Source organism: Trachypithecus francoisi, unplaced genomic scaffold, assembly GCF_009764315.1.
Source record: "Trachypithecus francoisi isolate TF-2019V2 unplaced genomic scaffold, Tfra_2.0 Lachesis_group13, whole genome shotgun sequence".
Lineage (NCBI taxonomy): Eukaryota > Metazoa > Chordata > Mammalia > Primates > Cercopithecidae > Trachypithecus > Trachypithecus francoisi.
The window spans coordinates 44,779,752-44,803,079 of NW_022681458.1; the positions used below are offsets into that span (position 1 = coordinate 44,779,752).

The following is a 23,328-nucleotide window of genomic DNA, read 5'->3' on the forward strand; positions in this document are numbered from 1 at the left end:
AATACTGGATATGTTTGTTCAAACTACATGCACTCCAACACCCCACCACGAGAGTCATTATTCCAGGCTTCCCTTAAGTATAGTAAGCTGAGGCACCAAATAGTTCCTAGTCTTATCAAGCAAGGCCAACAACCCCCATCGCACACACCTTTCCCAGGTAGGTGAGCAGCTGGGCTAGTGACATTGGCACCAGGGCTGTGAGCAGGCAGTGCTGGCTAGAAGTTATTGAGCCACAGGAAAACGTGGCCCCCAGCCAGGGTCAGGGAGCCTAGGTAGTAACAATGTGAAGTGAGACTCCAAAGTGAAAAGTCAGCAATGGAGAACAGGTAAGACAGACGCAGAAAGCTGAAAAAACTCCCAGAAGGAAAGGAAATGCACGGAGAAGTGGACAGCATGGGTTGCTTGCAGATGAGTTCATGAGTTGGGCAGGAGCTGTTAAGGACACTGAACTGGTATGGATGAATTATGCATTCTCTATAAGAAAATAGTTTGTTAAGTAGTATGCATATTGATTAATTTTCATGCTGTTTTAAATTTTTTCTCTCCTAAGAAAAATTAATGTATATTCATATTTATGTTTGTGAAGGTATATACAAAGACAATCTGGAAGTATATACATCAGGCTATAGTTAGTGATTACTTCTGGGGGTGGGAACTAGGGCGTTGGGATTAGAGTGGGGTGATATGATATGAAGGGGGTATTTTGTTTTACATTATACTTACTTCTAGAGTGTTTCAATTTTTTACAGACTATATTAACATATCGCTCAGACATAAAGAAAACAAGCAGTAAAAGTAATACATGTTTGTTTATAAAAGTCCGAAATATTGAGAAGTATATGAAAATATTTAAATTATTTGTATGCTCACCACCCTGTGATAATCACTTCTTTTAGTGAGCTTCTTTCTCATCCCTACCTCCCTTTCCTTAATATTTAGATATATAGATGTTGTAGACTGTAATATTGCTCACAAATACTTGGTGCCTTTCCCTGTCCTGTTGAACACAGATGAGGCCATGTGACTTCCTTTGGACAATGAATCATGAGGAGGATTGATGAGTGTCACTTCTGGGCCAAAGCTTTAAGGACCTGCTCGTGGGTCTCCATGCTCTCGGTTCTTCATTTCTGCAATCACGGAAGCTTGTCTTGAGATGGAGCGTCTGTCATCTTTATGTATTCCAGAGTATCTGTGAAGATTACAGCAACCCTGATGACTCAAGATGGACAGGCAGTATAAAGGAGAAATAAGCTTTGTTGTTGTAAGCAGCAGAGATTATCAGGTTTTTAATGTAGCATAATTACCTTACCCTGACAGAAAATATACACAGATATTTGTGAGTATTTGTAGATAAATGCAACTGTATGTACATATGTATGTGTATACAGAGATACAAATATATAAAATTCGTCACTGGTATGAAGGTAGGTTCATACTCTATCATTCTTTTTTGATTTAATATTTCACTATGAAAATTTTCCTATCTTACCAATTTTTGAAAATATGATTTTAATGGCTGTAAGTTATTCCATTTCATGGACTTGCCATAATGTATTCATATCCTTTGGGTGGACATTTAGATTGTTTCCAAGTTTGACGTGTGTACATTGTCAGTAAACATCTTTGTGGACAAATATTTGTCTACAGCTCTGACTCAGGATAAATTTCATACTTAGGATAAGTACCAAGAAATGAGATGACTGTTAATTCTAGAGCTGACTCTTTTTTCACCCTCTTGGCTTCTTATAGCTTCCGTGATTGCCTCATCTCCATGGCGCTCCTTTATGTCAACAAGGTAAAACAATTCAGCTGCCAACCCACAGGTACAGAGGCAGTTTAATAGATGGGATAAAAACCCTATCCAAAGACAAAGTTGAGAGTTTCTTCACTTAGGAATTCTCATTAAAAAACTAAGAGTAAAACAAAACAATTCTTACAAAATGGAACTTTCTGCTGCATATAACTTCTAGCCAAAGAGTACCCTTTAGGGATCCCAGTCCTGAGGCCTTTTACTTACCTCCTCCCCAGCTGGGTTAGATGTGATAGTTGCCTGGTCCCTCCCAGAGCCAGATTTCTGGCATTGTCTGCAGCCCACTCTCACATATGAGCTCATCCCCACCCCACTGCTCCTCAGGAGCTCTGCACTAACCTGAAAGTAGCACTTTCTCACTCTTTAACTGTTGGTTTCCTGTTTTGTCTCTCCACTAAGTTAGACTGTGGTCTCCTTGAAGGCAGAGATTGTATTTCACTTCCACAACCATAATGATTAGCATGGTACCCAGAACTTATCTGACTTAGATAAGTGAATACATAGATGCAAGCATGAACTAATGCATGGACTCATACATACGTGAATGCATGAATCAATGAATAGTCAAAGGGAGACATGAGGAGTATATTTTTCCATCTCCAGCATCTAAAAGGGACTATCTTCCCACTTTCAGGATAGTTAATTTTTACATATAAATAAGCAGTTTATTTCTAAGGTATGGGTGCTTATAATATTGGTGTTCATAACTTGGAGAATTCATGTACCTTTGATGAACATCCTGAAAACCAAACAAGTATTTCTTTTTTCTTCCCTTAGGATTAAGTGGCACTTATGAAATGAAAAGAGAAAATAAAGGAAAATAAGAGAATGAGGCAAGATCTTTATCACCGTGTCTTTCTGAAGTGAGAGACATATTCCTTTATTTAACTAGTCAATGCTTTGATACAAAGTGTGAGGAGTATGTAGGGAAACAGGCTCTCTTAGTCATCGTTGGTGGGAGTGTAAACTGGTGCCAACATTTTGGAGGTAATTTTGGGAATATTTATCAAAATTCTAAATGCATATACCATCTGGCCAAGCAGTTCAACCCCTGGGGGTTTATCTCCCAGAATGCTTGCATAATGCATAAATGTGAATATATAAGGATGTTAGTTGCACCACTATCTCTAATAATCAAAAATTGAAAATAATCCAAATGCCCATCAAAAGAGGATTGGATAAATAATATTACATTAATATAGTGGGATCTATCCAATTTAGGTTATTTAGTGATAAAAGCTAAATTGCCCATAACATGAACCCACATTCTAGAAAGAAGATGTAAATGCATCAGGATGTAAGACAAGAAGGATATATTGCAAATGTAATGGTGGTTACCTGTAAGGAGTAGAGATTGGGGTAGGAGTGGAAGAGACTTTTTTTTATTTTAAGATCAGGTCTCATTCTGTCACCCAGGCTGGAGTGCAATGGCACAATCTTGGCACACTGCAACCTCTGCCTCCCAGGATCAAGTGATTCTCCTACCTCAGCGCCCTAACAACTGGGATTACAGGTGCCTGCTACCACGCCCGGCTAATGTTTGTATTTTTAGTAGAGATGGGGTTTCACCATGTTGGCCAGGCTGGTCTCAAATTCCTGACTTTAAGTGATCCACCCACCTCGGCCTCCCAAAATACTGGAGTTACAGGCATGAGCTACCGCACGTGGCTGGAAGAGGCCTTTTTGATCTTATTTATTTACTTCTGTATTTAAAAAAATTATCTAAAACAAATATGCATTACCTTTTAAATAAATATTTTAAAAATAAAAACAATAATTAATTGCTAATTTGTCAAGCCCTGGGCTGAGAACTGACCTATTCTTGGGCATTAGAAATCTTTAGTGATCATAAGTATTTCCGTTGAGGTCATTTAAATGATGGGAAGAACAAAACTGAGCAAAATAGCAAAAATTTCAAAATTTCAGCTATCTGATCCACATTCAAGTCCTGTTTTAGAAATATCATAGCCCTATGTTGAACTATTCTTTACCGTAGAATAGGAACTTTTGAATGAGACCATTTAAAATTATCCAAGACTCCAATTCTAGATGGCTTTTTTTTGTTTTGTTTTTTGGTTTTTTTTTTCAGCTTTCTGCCTCACCTATGTGTCAAGTCAGACTTGGTGTTGGTTGGATTTATTTTGATTTATCCTCAGCCTTCCAAGAGCAAGTACCTCAGTAACAGTTTCTGAACAGCCTGGTATCTGTTATGTTTTGTTTGCACATGGAAGTTGTCACGTGTTCTCTGTGACAACATGATTTCTCAATATTCAAGGACTGAATCCCTTTCTAATTTGTTTGGAATCTTCTAGAGGTTACCCATATCAAGCTCTTTTCAACTTACATAGGAATTAGTTGCTATTTTGAACCAGCACCACCCAAGCTCTAGATAACCTCTAGCTCCCTATTATTCATATCTACTTCTAAATAATTAAAGCCATGGACAACAATATCTGGCCACATCAGCCAGTGCTTTGGGCAGGTTGAAGAATGGAGAAAGTTCACTGAACTGCTGCTATGCACTTTATTGCCATAGCTCTGGGCAAAACCTTCAAGTGGTTGCATTTTGTATGCAGGATTGCTGGCCAAACTTTTGAAGTATGCTATACAATGTCACAGGCCATTTCAGCTGGCGTCTAGACACTCCTAGTATAAACACAACCACCAGCACCCACTATGCATTTTCTCTCATTGACATGACTGGGTGCTTCTGTTTGGTAATAGCTTGGGGCAGGGAAGAGGGGTGATGAGAATGATGGAGATGATAAGATGACACTGAGGCCACTGGGTGGGTTGTGAGCCCCTAGAACTACAGAAATTTTTTTTCATGAACAGGACTTGCTTTGGGGCCCAGATGTCAAAGAGTGGCACAGAGTTGGAGAGGGCCATTTTTCCCACCTCCATATGGAATCCAGTATTGTTCTGGCACATGTGATGGGGGCTTTGGAGACATTGGGAGACAGTATTCTCAGCACATTCTTGGTCAAGTGTTTTGCAGTGGACTTCCTCACTGGAGGCAGTGATAAAAATTTTTCAGCTACTTGCCAGGACTTCATGTTGACAGATGAGAACTAGAGCAGACAAGGAAAAATACTAGGGATGCTCCAAGAGGGGCAGGACAGAGATTTCTGTAGGACTCTGTCGTATCCTCTCACATAGTATGCACTCAGTACCTATTAATTAAGTGGGTGGATGATTCTAGTAGTGATTAAAGCTGATAGATTTGTTTGTGAATATGAGGAAAGCATATGTTCAGGGACTCCCAGAAATAACCAGGACCATTTTGAAGAAAAATAGTTCTTGTTTAAAGAAAATAAAATTTGAATCCCATTATAATTTATACAATGTGTGACCTAAATTTGTTTCTACAGGTAAAGTGTGTGACTACATTTGTTTCTACAGGTAAAGATGGCTGACAATTGGATTAGAAATATTTTCTAAACCACAATTGGTAAAATAACTTGTATGAAATTGATGATCTACTTGGCTTTTTTTTTTTTGGCAGGAGTATAAACATCATTTATAAAATTAAGTCTTATTCATTGTGGTCTTGACTAGATTTTTCCATAGGATCTATAACTCCATAACAAAATTATCCTGTTTCTAAAAATGTAGTGATATAGTTTGGCTCTGTGTCCACACCCAAATCTCACGTTGAGTTGTAATCCCCAGTGTTACGGGAGGGACCTGGTGGGAAGTGATTGGATCATGGGGGTGGATTTTCCCCACGCTGGTCTCACGATAATGAGTTCTCACGAGATCTGATGGTTTAAAAGTGTGTGGCACTTCCCCCTTTGCTCCCTCTCTCTCCTGCCACCATGTGAAGAAAATACTTGCTTCTCCTTTACCTTCCGACATGATTGTAAGTTTCCTGAGGCCTGCTAGTCATGCTTTCTGTTAAGCCTGCAGAACGGTGAGTCAATTAAACCTCTTTGCTTCATAAATTACCCAGTCTCAGGTAGTTCTTTATAGCAGTGTTGAGAACAGACTAATACATGCAGTAAATATGCTTAAGGAACAAAAGTTCTATGGATACGATATAATTTACTGAAGATTTTTGTCCTCTAGCTGGATTAGTTGAAACTGAAGCCAAATGTGTGACTACTTAAGGCTGTGAATGCTTAAAGACTTTGAATAGCCATTAGAGTCTGTTCAACTATAACTAATAAGCTTCCTTCTAGTTATCAGACTTGGTTTATCACAGAAGTTCCTGTTTGTATTTTACAATTCATTTCTAGATAAGGTCTTGGCTAAGGAGGAGAAGGAAGTAAAGGAACATAGATTCTGTTTGGATTTTAAGGTCAGGCAGTCAATTTGGCAGCTGGGCTTATATAACCTTTAACTTCTCCTAATTAGAAATTTTCAGAGTACCTGGCTCTCCCCAGGATGCCAATTTGCTAGAGAATCTGCTTGCAGCCTCCATATAAGTCAATTTGAAGCTTTAACCAACAAAAATAACAAAAGCTTCAGCTCCATGAAACAAGTTTTTCTCCATTGTCTGACTCATTGTGAGGCTGGGGTTAACCTGACAATTTTAAACTCATTCATCTTAATGTACACCCTATTCAATTATCCCCATGTCCTACAAATAGGTCAAACTTTCATAAACCTTCAGAGAGAAGCCAGTCATAGAGAAGTGTTTTCCTCTCACTGGTGTTTGAAAGTAACTCTTTTAACATAATTTCCAGATAAAGGTTTTAAAAATACAGCCGGACAGGGTGGCTCAGGCCTGTAATCCCAGGGCTTTGGGAGGCCAAGGCGAGAGGATTGTTCAAGGCCAGGAATTTGACACCAGCCTGGGCTGGTCTCTACAAAAAAATTAAACAATTAGCCAGCATGGTGGCACACGCCTGTAGTCCTAGCTACTTGGCAGGCTGAGGCAGGAAGATCACTGAAGTCCAGGAGTTTGAGCTTACAGTGAGCTGTGATCACTCCAGCCCAGGTAACAATGCGACCCTGTCTCTAAATAAATATATATATATAGTCTCTAAATATACATATATATGTATATAAATATATTGATTGACCTCTCATGTCTTTATATATTATGTAATATATATTGTTTCTACAGGTAATATAGGGAGATATAAGAGATCAATCAATATGTGTAAGATGTACATTGGTTCACTCCAGAAAGGCAGGAGGTATCACAGGTAGATAAGAGACAATGATTGCATATATATATATATATATATACACACATATATATACACACAGATATACACAAAGTTTGTTATTCTTTTACTATGTGATAATGACAATTAAATTGTTAAAATTAACAATCCGTTGAATATCGGTTGTGATAAAGAAATCAAGTATCTTTTTAAGAAGAAAGTGAAAAGCAAAGGGAAATTTCAGCTTGTATTAAAAAACTTAAGAGTTGAGTTTATTTCAATATAGAATTTCAGGATAATATGCTAGAGTGTGAATGAACCCATGATTCTATAACTTTCTGTGCTTGTCTTCATCTTTTGTAACTTTATCCCCTTCCATAGTTCCAATTACTATTTATAGCCTTTCTAAAGCTGAGTTCAGTAGCTTTCCTTCCAAACTTCTTTCTTTACTTAAAAAAAAAAAAAAAAAAGAAAGAAAGAAATTGACCAGGCAAGGTGGCTCATGCCTGTAATCCCAACAATTTGGGAGGCCGAGGCGGGTGAGTCATCTGAGGTCAGGAGTTCGAGACCAGCCTGTCCAACATGGTGAAACCCCGTCTACTAAAAATACAAAAATTAGCTGGGCATGGTGGCGCGTGCCTGTATTCCCAGATACTTGGGAGGCTGAGGCAGGAGAATCGCTTGAACCCAGGAGGCAGAGGTTGCAGTGAGCTCAGATCACACCATTGCACTCCAGCCTGGGTGACAGAAAACTCTGTCTCAAACAAACATACAAACAAACAGCTTTAATGAGATACAATTCACATAACATTACTATTCACATATCATACTATTCAACTTTGTTTTAAAGTTTACAATTCAGTGGTTTTTAGTATATTCGCAGGATTGGCAACTATCACCACAATCTAATTTTACAACATTTTCACCACCCCTGTGAACCCAGAAAGTATCTGAGACAGGTCTCAATCAATTTAGAAAGTTTATTTTGCCAAGTTTAAGGACGTGCCCATGATAAAGCCTATGGAGGTCCTGATGATGAAACTACCATTGGAAAATTATGACTGAGACAGTGAAAGACACCTAACCTAACCGGGGAGACTGATTTGAGTGATAATAAAACTCCGATCCCCTGCACAGCTGGCTCTGCATGAATTACCCTTTCTCTATTGCAATTCCCCTGTCTTGATAAATCGGCTCTGGCCAGGCAGCGGGCAAGGTGAACCCATTGGGTGGTTACAGTGACATGTGCCCAAGGGGGTCAGGGCACAGCTTGGTTTTATACATCTTAGGGAGATATAAGAGATCAATCAATATGTGTAAGATGTACATTGGTTCACTCCAGAAAGGCAGGAGGGATCATAGGTAGATAAGAGACAATGGGTTGCATTCTTTTAAGTCTCTGATTAGCCTTTCGCTGAATACACAATTTACATATGAGAGGTGGGTAGAAGAATAGAGACTTATGCCTTAGTCTGGCTCAGTGATTTTTACATAAACAATAAGGGAGAGGAAGCAATCAGATATGCATTTGTCTCAGGTGAGAAGGGGAATGACTGTGACATCAGTCCTTTATCCAGCACCTGTGAAGATTAGCTACCAGTTTACATTGCCAAGGTAAAATACAACATAACTGTTTTAGGGTAAAAATCTTGAGTCTCACAAGGAATTTTCTTGTGGGCAAAGTGTGAGGAAGGGATGCATTAGGTTGGTGCAAAAGTAATTGCGGTTTTTGCCATTTTTAAAAATAGCAAAAACCACAGCTGCTTTCGCACCAACCTAATGGCTTTTTTATCTTTGTAGCTATCTCATTTAGGAATAAAACAGGAGCATGTTTGCCTGATGTAGTCTCAGCTCGACTTTTCCCTTTGGCTCAGTGATTTATTTTCTTTCACACCCCCAAAGAAACTCCATACCCATCAGCAGTCACTCCCCATTTTTTACTCCTCTACCTCAATGCTAGGCAATCACAAATCTATTTTCTGTAGCTAGGGAGTGCCTAGTCTGAAAATTTCATATGAATGGAATCGTACAATATGTGGTCTTTTGTGACTGGGTTCTTTCACTTAGCATAATGTATTCAAGATTTATTTGTGTTGTAGCATGTGTCAGTACTTCCTTTTAGTTACTGAACAATGTTCCTTTGTATGTCTATACCACATTTATGTATCTATTTACTAGTTGATGGACATTTGGATTATTTCCTCTTTGTGCATATACTAGAGTCATCTTTGTCCTTTATTTTCCTCTATTCTTCAACATATAATCGGTAGCCATATCTATTGCTTCTGTCATTGTAGTCTCTTTCTCATATGTCTCTCCTGTCCATCACTACTGCTATAGCTTAGTTTCATGATATCATCATTTCTCACTTTGTATTACTGCAAACAGCTTTATACATGTTTTCCTCAACCAATCTTGTCTCCTTCCCTAATCCATCCTGAACACTATAGTTTTAGTGTACTTTGTAGTCGCTTAAAAACACCAAATGGATTTCCATGACCTATGGTGGTTCTAAAATGCAGAGCCTATGGATGAGGGATGGGTTTGAGATGGGGGTGGCAGGCAAAGACTTTTAAAATATTTTTATTTCTGGGCCCCTACATTCTGTAGAACTGGGGTAGAACTGGGGAATCATTATTTTAAAAAGACAGATTCACAGGGGAATTCTATCAAACTATAAAAGGTGAGATCATTGGAATGCTATTTTATCCAGTTGATAGCACTGGAAAAGTAAGAAAACTTTTAAAATCTTTTAAGAAAACTATAAACCAACCTCACTTATTGGAGGTAAAAAATCTTAAAAATTAGCAAAGAGAACCAATGGCATATTGATATAGGAGTTACAAAGAAATTATTTAGGCAGACAGTGAAGTAAGAAAGTCCTCGGTAAGGTTTTCTTTTTTATAAAAAGCAGCCCCCAAATCCTTTCTTTTCTAACAGAAAGCAGCCTGAAAAATCAAGCTGCAAGCATAGATAAGCAAGCTAAAACTTGCATAGGTAAATACCAGCAGCTGTGCCAATAGACAAAGGCTGCCTGGAGGCCAAGTATGTTCAATATGGAGGCTGTATCTTCCCCTTTCTTTGTCAACCACGTGTACAGTAAGGAACAGACAACATGGCGCCAGCCATGTGGAGAGCCCATCTGCATAATAAAAGATTAGGGTGGTATGGCCAGCTTTCTCATGTGCTATGCAAACGTCACACCTAGTGCGACCAATCTCTCTTGGGCCCTATATAAATCAGACACCACCACATCCTCAAGCTCGTCTATAAAACCTCATGCGTTTCACCACGAAACCGGCAGATCCAGTTGGCGGTCTGCAAGAGAGAGAGATCTAGTCTCTTTTCTCTTTCTTTTGCCTATTAAAACTCTGCTTTTAAACTCACTTCTTCTGTCTTTGTGTCCTCAATTCCCTTGGCATGAGATAACAAACCTCAGGTATTTACCCCAGACAATGATACTGCTTCAATATTTAGTAATAATACATAAGTGTTATTATAAAATGTATTCCAAGAATACAAGAGTGGTTCCTTAGTAGAGCATCAATTAATACAATTAATCATATTAATAAAGCTAAGGAAAAAAATCAGATTGTTGCCTCCATAAATGCCAAAAAGCTATTTATTGCCTCCATAAATGCCAAAAAGGTAAATGCCAAACAAAATTCAACATGCTTCCATGTTAAAAATACTAAATAATAAATAGAAATTGATGGTTATTTCAGCCAAAGCCAGCTTCTCACTTAACGAAAAAACTTTTTTTTTTTTTTTTTTTGAGATGGAGTCTTGTTCTGTCGCCCAGGCTGGTGTGATCTTGGCTCACTGCAACCTCTGCCTCCCAGGTTCAAGTGATTCTCCTGTCTCAGCCTCTTGAGTAGCTGGGATTACAGGCACGCGCCATCATGCCCAGCTAATTTTTGTATTTTTAGTAGAGACAGGGTTTTGCCATGTTGGCCAGGCTGGTCTCAACCTCCTGACCTCAGGTGATCCACCCGCCTCAGCCTCCCAAAATGCTGGGATTACAGGCATGAGCCACTGCACCTGGCTGGAAAAACATTAAAAGTCGGAAGAAGACAAAGATGACCACCATGTCCATTACTATTGAGCCTTGGAAACGGGGATTAGCCAATATAATTATATAAGATAAAGCTTTATTTATTTATTTTTTTGAGACAAGCTCTTGCTTTGTCACCCAGGCTGGAGTGCAGTGGTGCAATCATGGCTCACGGCCCTGACTCAGGTGATCCTTCCACGTCAGCCTCCCATGTAGCTGGGACATCAGTTGTACCATCAAGCCTGACTATTTTTGTTGTTGTTGTTATAGATGGGGTTTTGCCATGTTGCCCTGGCTGGGAGAAAGCATTTAATTATACAAGAATCGGAAGGAAGATAATAAACTATCTCTTTCCAGATGATGTGATTACATAGCTAGGAAACAAAAAATAGGCCTGGCTCAGTGGCCCACATTTCTTATAATCCTAGCACTTTGGGAGATGAGGTGGGATCACTTGAGCCCAGGAGTTCAAGACCAGCCAGAGCAACATAGGGAGACCCTGTTTCTACAAAAAAAATTTAAAAGCTAGCTTGCCTGTTGTCCGAGCTACTCAGGAGGCTGAGGTGGGAGGATTACTTGAGTCCTGGAGGTTGAGGCTGCAGTGAACAGTGATTGTATCACAGCACTCCAGCCTAGGTGATAGAGCAAGACCTTGTCTCAAAAGAGAGAAAAAAGAAAACAAAAAGTAAATGGAGAAATTAATATAAATAATAAGAGAATTTGGTAAAGAGGTAGCATACAAAATTAATATAAATAAGTCAATAGTCTTATATAAATACATAATAAGCAGACAGAAGAAATAATGCTTGACACCTATAAGCATTTCTGTGAATTTTTGTAACATATTCTACAGCTGAGTAGGACTAGGTGGTTTGATATAGAAATGGCAAGAACAGCTTTGACTTTTCCTTTTATAACCTCCTGTATGAATGATTAACAATAAATTGATATACTTAAAACTAATTAGTAACAGAAGAAAGAATAATAATTTTTTTGTTTTGTTTTCCAGAGGATTGTGATGGATGGGCTAAGATATAAGGCATTCACATGAATCCTGGAAGGTCAGAAGCCTCCAGACTGTCACCTCTTGCCACACCCCACCCCACATTCCTTATGCCAGAAAAGCCCGGTCTAGTTGCAGTTCCCTGGCACAGCAGGTTGTTTCATTGCTCTGTGCCTATGCTTTTTGTAGGAGCTATTGAAGGCAGTCTCCTTTCAAGAGTCACACTCACTGAGGCCTCCTGAGTGCCCTCCTCTCTCCAACCCTCATCCCCAGCTCTGGGTAGAATTTACTGCTTCCTTCTTTGTATCACTCCATGAACCTTGCTCATTTCCACGTCTGCTTCATCCCTCAAGACTGTCTGACTCCTCTCCAAGCATACTCCTTGCCCTAACATATGTGGTCAATACATTGAGTGAGTGAGAAAAGAAAATGTTTGGCTTAATTACTTAACGGGTGGCTGTCTCAGTTTCTGGGGTAACAGTCTGTAAAATATCCCTACTCTGGTTTTCCTAGCCAAAATATTTGCCATCTATCATGATGGTGAATTAGTTTTGAATCATACTATAAAAGAAATATTCTTACTTCTTTGAAGTAAAAAATGACCGTGAAAAATATTTCCTTTTCAAGTTGTATCAATTGCAACCAAGAGGTAGAGAAGGTACCATTGTGTGTAATTAAACAGATTTTCAACTTTTTAATAGATTGTCTCTGTAAGTGAAAGATACTTACGTGCACAATAGCTATTGACCCCTCTAACCTAGTACGTCAGGACAAAGCTGGAGCTGTGAGACCCATGAGTGCTGTGTCCTCCAATGCCTGGGGGTGCTGTTAGTGAACTACCTTAGGAAACCTGAAACAGAAATGCGCCATGCAATCTGAATTCCAAATGACTTGCAAGCAGATTATGCTCCAAAAATTCATTTGTAAATTGAGGACCTTGAACTCATCAAATCAAGAGGAAAAGACAAATGAAATAAAACATATCTCTGATAATATATAATTACAAAAATAACTTTTGAAAGTAATTGTCAGGATAGAAGAGAGACTTTTTCACTGTTTACACTTTATACCTTTCGAAATTTGTACCATGTGATAATTATTCCTCCAAAAAAGGTTTATTTAAAAAATGTTAAAAGTAACTGTTAAATTATATATTTAGATCATTTCTCTAGTGTGAAAGCGAACATATATTGTTTCTTTAACTTCTGGCCTCTTTCTCCTACTGTTGAACTTGAACCTGCTTACTGTAAAAATTACTCTACATGCTGACTTCCTCTTCCTGTAAAAATAAGTACATCATGGTGGGAATAACTTGTTTTGTCTTAATCATAAAATGACTATCTTTCACAGGAATATTTATTCCCTACTTCTGGGGTTTTCTTCTGTGCGAAGGGACATCAGTTAGTATAACTCTCCTGACCCCTCTGCATCCACACACACTACCCTAGGGAAGGGAGTGACCTACCTGCTGAATTTGGGAGCCCCATGCTTCCTCCTCTCCCCTTGTTGGTACCAGCTGCCCACAGGAAGCACCCCTGTCTCTAAGTCAGTGTTACAGGACCAGACCTCACCCAGACCACCAGCAGTGGTCCACACCTGAGTGAGAATGCCAGTCTAATTCTGGGGTGTAGTATTGTTCCCAGACATAAGTGGCATTTTCCGATAGCTGCTTTACAAGTAATCAAAATGATATGTTGATCTCCATCTGTCTTACCCCATGCCTATCTCTTCAAACCTCAAGGAAAAATGGAGGTATTATGTATTCACCCCAGTGGATATCATCTGCTATGCCTTTCTTCAGTGGTGCTCTGAAAAAAAATAGGAAAAAAAATTCAAGTAAGATGCATTGAAAGCATATTGGTAATTCAGAAAAATATATTAAAATGAGGAAAATCTAATTTCAGACTGAATTTCCTGTGCTTTATTCCTTCGTTTCTCCCTATTTTTGTCTCCTCCTACTATTTCCTGGTTCGTGTTACATTCTTATTTCCATAATCAGTTGTTCACTCACTACGCCTTCATTCATCCATTTAACAAACATTTAGTTAACTTCTTGTGCCAAATGAGAACATAGCATTCCAAGATGACTAAAACAGTCTGGTGGAAGAGATAGATAAATATATTGCAAGTTAAAATGTAATCAGATGAGTACAGTGGCAAAGAAGTGCGCAAAGAGTTATGGAGGCATTGAAGTGTGATATCTAATCTAGCCAGGAGGAGCCAGAGAAGGTTTCTGGAAGATGTAGTACCTGAGCAGCATCTTAAAAGATGAGTGGGAGGCCGGGCGTGGTGGCTCATGCCTGTAATTGCAGCACTTTGGGAGGCCAAGAGGGTGGGCGGATCACCTGAGGTCTGGAGTTCGAGACCAGCCTGGCCAACATGGTGAAACCCCATCCCTACTAAAAATATGAAAATTAAGCAGGCATGGTGACACACACCTGTAATTCCAGCTACTGGGGAGGCTGAGGCAGGAGAATTGCTTGAACCCGGGAGGCAGAGGTTGCAGTGAGGCAAGATCATGCCATTACACTCCAGCCTGGGAGACAAGAGTGAAACTCTGTCTCAAAAAAAAAAAAAAAAAAGATGAGTGGGAAAAATAAGTTCTGATACTGCTGATGAATAATTAAACAGTTTTTCATTGCCACTTTTATCTCTAAGAGGGTGAATTTGCACAAATCATTCTTAAAATTATGAGGTCCAAAGTGATGTTATGATTTATTAATACAAAGTGAAATAATTAAATCAAGCTAGTTAACATATCCATCACCTCAAATATTTAACATTTTGTGGTGAGACAGTTGAAATTTACTCTCTTAGCAATTTTGAGATGTAAAACAAGCAACCTGTGTGTTGTGAGTGTGCTTTGCAGATGTGATGCCTGGATCTGTCATGCTGGTTGTGGTGGATCCTTTGGTACACCCTTGGCCTACCTCTGGTTGCAGCTGCAGCTGTGGTGGTAGGATCTACTTCCTGTACCATTGTATGCACAATGCCTTTTCTGCCTCTAGGTTTGTTCGGAAGCCTTGTACTTAGTCCAAGTACAAACACAGCCCAGAAGTGATGGTGAGTTAATACCCCTGGGAGCAACTCTCAACCAGTGGGGGCTAAAGTCAGTCAGTGCACAGTCTCCTGTTCTTCAACATGAATTCAGGAGACATTCTTTGTGTTTCTCAGAGGTTTTGGTGGAATTGAGCCCCTACTGTCTACAGAGACGACCCAAATAATACACAATTTATTGACTTTTCTCCTTCCCTCTATCAGTCTGTTTTACTGTCGCACAATCCTGCTGCCTGTGATCAGCCCAAAAGTTCACTAGCTGCACCCAAGCCCTCATCACAGGTTCAAAAAATCCAAAGATTTTAATTATTCAGAAATAAAGAGCCATGGGACCACCCAGTTCATCGGGGAGTGAATTCTCTTATAGAATTGAACTCTTATCTCAATCATATCAGCTAAAGTATCTCAATAATTAACAATCTCTGTTGTTTTTTTGCTTTGAAAAGATATTGTTGTGAAATATTTCATATCTACAGAAGAGAACATACAGTGTAAATGAGTAGTGTAAAGGATAAAACGAGGCCAGGAGTGGTGGCTCATGCCTGTAATCCAAGGACTTTAGGAGTCTGAGGCTGGAGGATTGCTTGAACCTGAGTTTAAGACCAGCCTGGGTAACATAATGAGACCCTGCCTCTACAAAACATTTTAAAAATTAGCTGGATTTGGTGGCATGTGCCTGTAGTCCCAGCTACTTGGAGGCTAAGGTGGAAGGATTGCTTGAGCCTGGCAGGTCAAGGCTGCAGTGAGCTGTGATTGTACCACCTGGGCAACAGAGCAGGACCCTGTGTCAAAAAAAAAAAAAAAAAGAATAAAATGAATACCCATTCAGCTTATAAAATAAAGCATAAACAGTGCCTTAGAAACCCCTTACAGGCCGGGCGCGGTGGCTCAAGCCTGTAATCCCAGCACTTTGGGAGGCCGAGACGGGCGGATCACGAGGTCAGGAGATCGAGACCATCCTGGCTAATACGGTGAAACCCTGTCTCTACTTAAAAATACAAAAAACTAGCCGGGCGACGAGGCGGGCGCCTGTAGTCCCAGCTACTCGGGAGGCTGAGGCAGGAGAATGGCGTAAACCCTGGAGGCGGAGCTTGCAGTGAGCTGAGATCCGGCCACTGCACTCCAGCCTGGGTGGCAGAGCAAGACTCCGTCTCAAAAAAAAAAAAAAAAGAAACCCCTTACATACCCACACCTCTTCCGTCCTCACAAGTGTAACCTCAAACAGAATTTTGTGTTCCTTGTTCTCTTATTTTTCATCATAATATTAGCCTATGTATGTATCACTAAACAATATGTCATTTAGTTTTGCCTGTTTTTTATATTTTACATAAATTATTTATATTATTATTTAACTTGCTTTCTCTTTTCTTTTTTTCTCAAGATTGTTCTTCAGATTTCTCCATGGTGGTACATTTAAGAGTAGTTCATTCATTGGCGTGAACCCGGGAGGCAGAGCTTGCAGTGAGCTGAGATCTGGCCACAGCACTCCAGCCTGGGCGGCAGAGCGAGACTCCGTCTCAAAAAAAAAAAAAAACAAAAAAACAAAACAAAAAAGAGTAGTTCATTCATTTTCACCATGGTACAGTGTATAAATATACTATTCTTTATGTAGCCATGCTACTGTTGATGGACATTTAGGTTGCTTCTGATTTCTTTATTTTTGTAGTTACAAACAATGTTACTATGAACATCCTTGTACAATGTCTCCTGAGTACATGTACAAGAGCTTCCATTCTATGGAGTGGAAATACTGGGTTATGGTCTGTGCATGTTCAACTTTTTTATGTACTACCAAACCACTGTACCAATTTACATTCCCACTGGAACTATATGACAGTTTCCACTGTTACACATCATTTCCAACATTTGGTATTGTCTGAGTTCTTAATTTCTGTTAATATGGTAGAGGTTTAATGGCGTTTCATTGTGATTTTATGTTACATTTCTCTGACTACTAAAAACATTGAGTACTTTAAAATATATTTGTATTCCACTTGTGTTTTCACTTCTGTGACGTTAAATCTTTTATCCACGAGCATCATAGCTTATCATACCATTTTTATTAAGATTTTCTTTAAGGTCTTTTAATAAAAATTTAAAATTTTCCTATGAGGACTTACACTTTTGTTTTCCAGATTTATTCCTAGGTACCCTACCTTGTTGCTGTTATAAATAATACTTTCAAAATTATTTTTTCTAATAAGTTATTGTTATTTAAAAACATAATTCATTTTTTATATATTGATTTTTGAATCCAGCAACCTTATAAAATTCATTAAGTCCAACAGTTTATCTGGAGATCTTTTGAGGTTTTCCACATAGGAAATTGTATTATCTGTAAATGACAGTTTTGTTTTTTCCTTTTTGATTCTTATGCCTTTTAGTTCTTTTTCTTATCTTAATACACTGGCAAGGATCTCCAGTTTAATGTTGGATAGTCTTGACAGTGACTGTCCTTGTCATAAAATAGAGAATATAAAGTCATGATAATGAATATCCTTATTTTATCCCTCATCTTAAAAGGGATACTTTCAACATTTTGCCATTAAATGTATAATCTCCTGTAGCTTTTTTTTTTTTTTTTGGTAGTAGTAGTAGTTTTATCAGATTAAGCAAGTTCCTTATAGTCACAGTTTGCTAAGAGTTTTTCTGAATAGGATGTTAAGTTTTATTTAAAAATTTCTGCATATGTTGAGATAATCACATAGTTTCTCCCTCTAATCTGTTAATGTAGTATCTTTTTAAATACTTCTTAACATCTTAAAAACATTTGCACATTTTTAATGTTAAATCACTCATATTTCTGGGAAAAAAACCTAACCAGTCATAAAGTGTCTTTTTATACGTTGATAGGCTTGTTATTGTTGTTTAGGATTTTTGCTTCTATATTTATGATTGAGATTGATCTGTACTTTTTCCTCTTTTGTACTAAATTTTGTATCAAGGTATTTTAACCTCATAAAATGAACCAAGGAGCCTTTTTTTCCCTTCTCTGGAAATATTTGTGTAAGAATTGAAACTACACTGTTTAAGTTATCTTTGTCTTTATTGATATTTTGTCAGCTTTATCTATCAATTGAGGTAATTGTGTTACTCTTCCACTATGGTTGTCTTTTTTTTCTCTTAATTGTTGAGTTTAGTGTGTTTTATGTTTACAGTGAGTATTGTACATGTGAATTTATTCCTAGCTTTTTATATAGCATTTTAAAATTTATTCCACTTGGGAATTTGCTAAAATGTGCCTGACATTTTCTTCTCTTTTTCTTTTAGAATGGTTTTTAAATTCTGCCTTAATTTCTTTATTAGATATAGGACAATTTGGCCTACCTCATTCTTCTTAAGTCTATTTTGTAAATTAAATTTTTCTAGGAATTAATCTATTTCACAGGTTTTCAAATTTATTGTATAAAGTTGTTCATATAAACTAATAAGTATTTGAAGGAATATTACGCACTGTAAATTCATGTTCTAGAGTCTATTTTTCTTTTTAAATTTTTTTTTTTTTTTTTTTTTTTTTTAGTTTTAACTGCTTTAAAAATAGGAATACTTTGGTGAGAGTGTAAATTAGTTCAACCATTGTGGAAGACAGTGTGGCAATTCCTCAAGGATCTAGAACTAGAAATACCATTTGATCCAGCCATCCCATTACTGGGTATATACCCAAAGAATTATAAATCATGGTATGTTTATTGTGGCACTATTCACAATAGCAAAAACTTGAAACCAACCCAAATGTCCATCAGTGATAGATTGGATTAAGAAAATGTGGCACATATACACCATGGAATACTATGCAGCCATAAAAACGGATGAGTTCATGTCGTTTGCAGGGACATGGATGAAGCTGGAAACCATCATTCTGAGCAAACTATCACAAGGACAGAAAACCAAACACTACAGGTTCTCACTCATAGGTGGGAATTGAACAATGAGAACACCTGGACACAGGGCGGGGAACATCACACACCCGGGCCTGTCGTGGGGTGGGGTCTGGGGAAGGGATAGCATTAGGAGAAATACCTAATGTAAATATGTAAATGACGAGTTGATGGGTGCAGCAAACCAACATGGCTCACTTATACCTATGTAACAAATGTGAACGTTGTACACATGTACCCTAGAACTTAAAGTATAATAATAGAACAAAATTAACACCTTTATTTTTTTATTTTTTATTTTTTATTTTTTTGAGATGGAGTCTCGCTCTGTCGCCCAGGCTGGAGTGCAGTAGTGCGATCTTAGCTCACTGCAACCTCTACTTCCCAGGTTCAGGCGATTCTTCTGCCTCAGCTTCCTGAGTAGCTGGGATTATAGGCACACACCACCACACCTGGCTAATTTTTATATTTTTAGTAGATGTGGAGTTTCATCATCTTGGTCAGGCTGGTCTTAAACTCCTGACCTCGTGACCCGCCCACCTCAGCCTCCCAAAGTGCTGGGATTACAGGCGTGAGCCACCAGGCCTGGCCAACAGCTTTTTAAAGATATAGTTGGCAGACAATAAGCTGCATATATTTAAAGTATACAATTTGATAAGTTTTGACATATGCATATGTATATTCACCCATGAAACTATCACTATAATCAAGATACTGAACATATCCATCACCCCCAAAAGTTTTTTCATGTTCCTCTGTAATCCCTTCAGCGTACTCAATGAATTATAGGAGTTTTCCACACTGGCTGGTGGGAGCAGGCACTATTCTTAGCCCTCTGTGAACCTCAGGTGCTGTTTCCCTTAATGCCTTCAGATATTCCCCTCTCTGGCCTCAGGCAGTTTCCTCACACTCACGTGCAGATGTCTTAGGCTCTCTGTGCATCTCTCTCAGTTCTGTATTCTGTCATGCAAACTCCAGGTGCTTTGGTCTCACGGAACTCTCAGCTCTGTATTCATGGGGGAAAGCAACTTCTTAGCAACTCAAGGAAATTTCTGGGCTCTACCTCCTCCCTGTACTACAGCCTGGAAACTCTAAAGATAATGAGTTGGGGCAATACTGGGGCAATACTCTCTTCATTTGTTTTCCAACTCACAGGGATTACTGTCCTTTGTCTGCTGATGTTCAGTGTCCTGAAAATTTTTGTTTTATATATTTTGTCTTTTTTTTTTTTTGGTTATTTCAGGTTTGTCTAATTAGTCATTTCAAGGAATCAGCTTTTGCTTGTTGATCTTTCCTGTTAAATGTATGTTTTCAATTTCATAAGTTCTGTTCTTTATTTTGTTCCATTTCCTCATTATTAAATTCTCTTTTTCTAACCTGGATTAATAATATCAAGCTCTCATTTTCTTGTGTTAGCATTTAAGACAATAAGTCTACTTCTCAGTAACACTTTAGCAGCACTAATAAGCTTTGTTACACACAGTTTTCATTGTTCAATTATAAAGAATTGCTCAACTTATTTTTTTGACTCATAGAAATGTTTTTAAATTTTCAAATGGAATTTTCCTAATTTTTATTATTAATTTATAATTTAATTGCATTGTAGTTAGAGAAAGTCATCTTCGAGATACTGTATAGTTGATAGACAATAAACTACACATGAAGTGTATAATTTGATAAGTTGTAGCATATGTAAATACCCATGATACCATCATCACAATCAGCATAATAAAGTTATTCATCACCCTCAAAACATTTGCCATATCTCTTTGTAATTCTGAATACTTTATCTAGTCAAAGGATTGATATAATACAGATATGACTCTTAGGATAATGTTGTCTGCAAGTAATGGAAAATTTAACTTAAAATAAGTCATACAATAGGGAAATTTTGTTATCTCACTTAACAGAGTCCTGAGAGAAGACGCTTCTAGCTATGGTCACTGAATTCAGCAGCTCAATGACACCATCGAGGTCTTAGGATTTTTATAATCTAAATAAATGTCCTTCATTCTCTTCCTAGTTGCAAAGACAGCTGTACCTTATAAGAGACATGCAACTAGTTGACATTCAGACATAAACATATGCAACAGAAAAAGAGGCCACCTCCTTCTTATGTGCCCCTTTTAAGACTGAGGAAAGGTTACCCATATGTTCCCATTAGACTTCCCCTCTTTTCAATCATGGTTGGAATTGTGTCATAAGTCCTTGTCACATGCCAATTGAAGCTATGAAATACTACCACCACCCTCCATTCACAGAACTGAAACTGGGACTAGCCTCTTACAAAGCACATCACTATGTGGATGAGAAAGTTCAGTACACAAGGAAAGAAGGAGAGGATGATGGGTAGCATCTAAAGGTGTCTGCTACATGAAGCTACTCAAAAGGCACAACCAAAAATGGAATCATTTAAAAAACAAAAACTCCAACCTTAAGGGTGCAGAGCCCATTTGTGCCTTTGGGTCCCTGGGGGGTGCACTTCTGTAATGGAACTATGTGAGAGCTTGTCTTCTTAGAGGTTAAGGGATGAGTGCAGGGTGTACAGAGGGCCAAGGTTTGCATTCTCCTAAGAGGTTACAGCATACAGATTAGCCTTGAAGACATGATCCAGAGCATTCCCTTTGGATCTATTTAGGGGAAATGATGAACTCAATCATTTCTCAATGAGTATAGGTATATCCTCTGACAGAAGAGAACTGAAACTGGTCATGTATTTCAGTTTTATTGAAATGAATATTCTTCTTCTCCCAAATTATCTTCATTGAGTTTTCAAATAATAAAAAATTGCATTCCATCTTATCAGCTAGCCTCAGCTTTTTAATCATAAGTTAAAGGAAACTCTTTGCTTCCTTTGTAACACTTCTTATGCAATGCTATGAAAACAAGATATTGAATAATATTACAATTGTAAGCTAATTAATTCACTCAGGAAACCTCTGGAGTTATCTTTCTACCTCTCTAGTAACCACTGGAGGGAATATTCAAGGATTAAACATTTCCATAAAGGCGATATATATCCCTTTACTTTTGCTTATAAATCACCTGTCACAGGATGAAGTGGTTTCCATGGTAAATTGGGAGGATCAGAATGGCAGGTTATTATCTTGGCTTTGTTCCTAAGATTCAAATTTCAAAAGGCTGTACACAACAGTACAGTTAATTAGGGCTGGTACAAAAGTAGTAGAGATGGAGGCTGGGTTATCAAAAAGAAATGCTTGCTACATATACCATGTGCCATGGTGCTACTCCTTGTATATGCATCAATCATTTATTCTTCCCAACTACCCCATTGGGTTGGTATTACATTATTCTATTTTTATAGATGAAGAAAATAGGGTATGGAAAGGTTAAGTAACTTGCCCAAAGGCATACTGCTACAAAGTGATGTTGCCCCCTTCTGTCTCACTCTAGAGTTCATACCTTTAATCACTGCATTAAGAGACAACTGGTAGACAAAGTCCACCTGGATTTAAATATTTAAATATTTTCAATATAGTCTATTCCTCCAGTTCTTAGATTTTGGCCTCCTTTTTTTTATTATTATACTTTATGCTCTAGGGTACATGTGCACAATGTGTGGGTTTGTTACATATGTATACATGTGCCATGTTGGTGTGCTGCACCCATTAACTTGGCATTTACATTAGGTATATCTCCTAATGCTATCCCTTCCCCCTCCCCCTTCCCCCCTTGGCCTCCTTTTTAAGCATTTGGGAAAAAACAAAAACAAAAACAGAAAACTTAAACATCCAATCACTAAATTCTATATCTCTGTAAGTCTAGACCTGTGGTTCTCATAGTGTGGTCCCAAAACCACTAGCATCAGGATCAACTGGAAACTTCCTAGAAATGCAAATGTTCAGTTCCCATCCACCCAAGGCCTACTAAAGAAGACTCTCTAGGTATGAGCATACTAATCTCTATTTTAGTAAGTCCTCCAGATGATTCTGATGCATGCAAAAATTTAAGGAGTGCGATTCTAGAGAGAGGATGTGGTTGTTGTTTAGGCCTTCTTTCTTATACAGAGGGATATAATAGCTCACAGGTCAGAAGTGGCTGAGGATCACGCCTCAGTTTTTCTCTTTAGTCCTGTTTTGTTCCATAATGCCTTCTCCATTGAGCTCTTCGGCTGACAGATGACTGTACCATAAAGTTTCACAGTCCTACTTGCCGCTGAGGGCTCACAGAGATCAGCAAAGAGCTATTGCTACATTTTCTTCTTTTGCCTCTGATTTTATATTGCTCTCTGCTTTTCATTCCTTCCTCTCTCCATTTCCTCTTTTTTTTTTTCTCTTTCTATTTCTGGATTTTTCCTGAACACACTGTGCTCTGTATGACACACTGTCTTAATCTACTCCCTTTTCCCATCCTGCTCTCTCTCATAGTAAGATGAGCTACTAATTACTCTT

The 23,328-nt window shown here is 38.3% G+C and overlaps 1 protein-coding gene across 1 annotated transcript in view; it reads left to right on the forward strand.

Moving 5' to 3' along the window:
- Positions 1–1,346, forward strand: part of ANKRD44 (ankyrin repeat domain 44) — a 362,557-nt gene extending 361,211 nt beyond the window's left edge. The window contains exon 29 of the mRNA XM_033230774.1: positions 1,011–1,346. Within this exon, the coding sequence (XP_033086665.1) occupies positions 1,011–1,024 (14 nt within the window). The 3' untranslated portion in view covers positions 1,025–1,346. The remainder of the gene's footprint in view (positions 1–1,010) is intronic.
- The last annotated feature ends 21,982 nt before the right edge of the window (positions 1,347–23,328 follow it).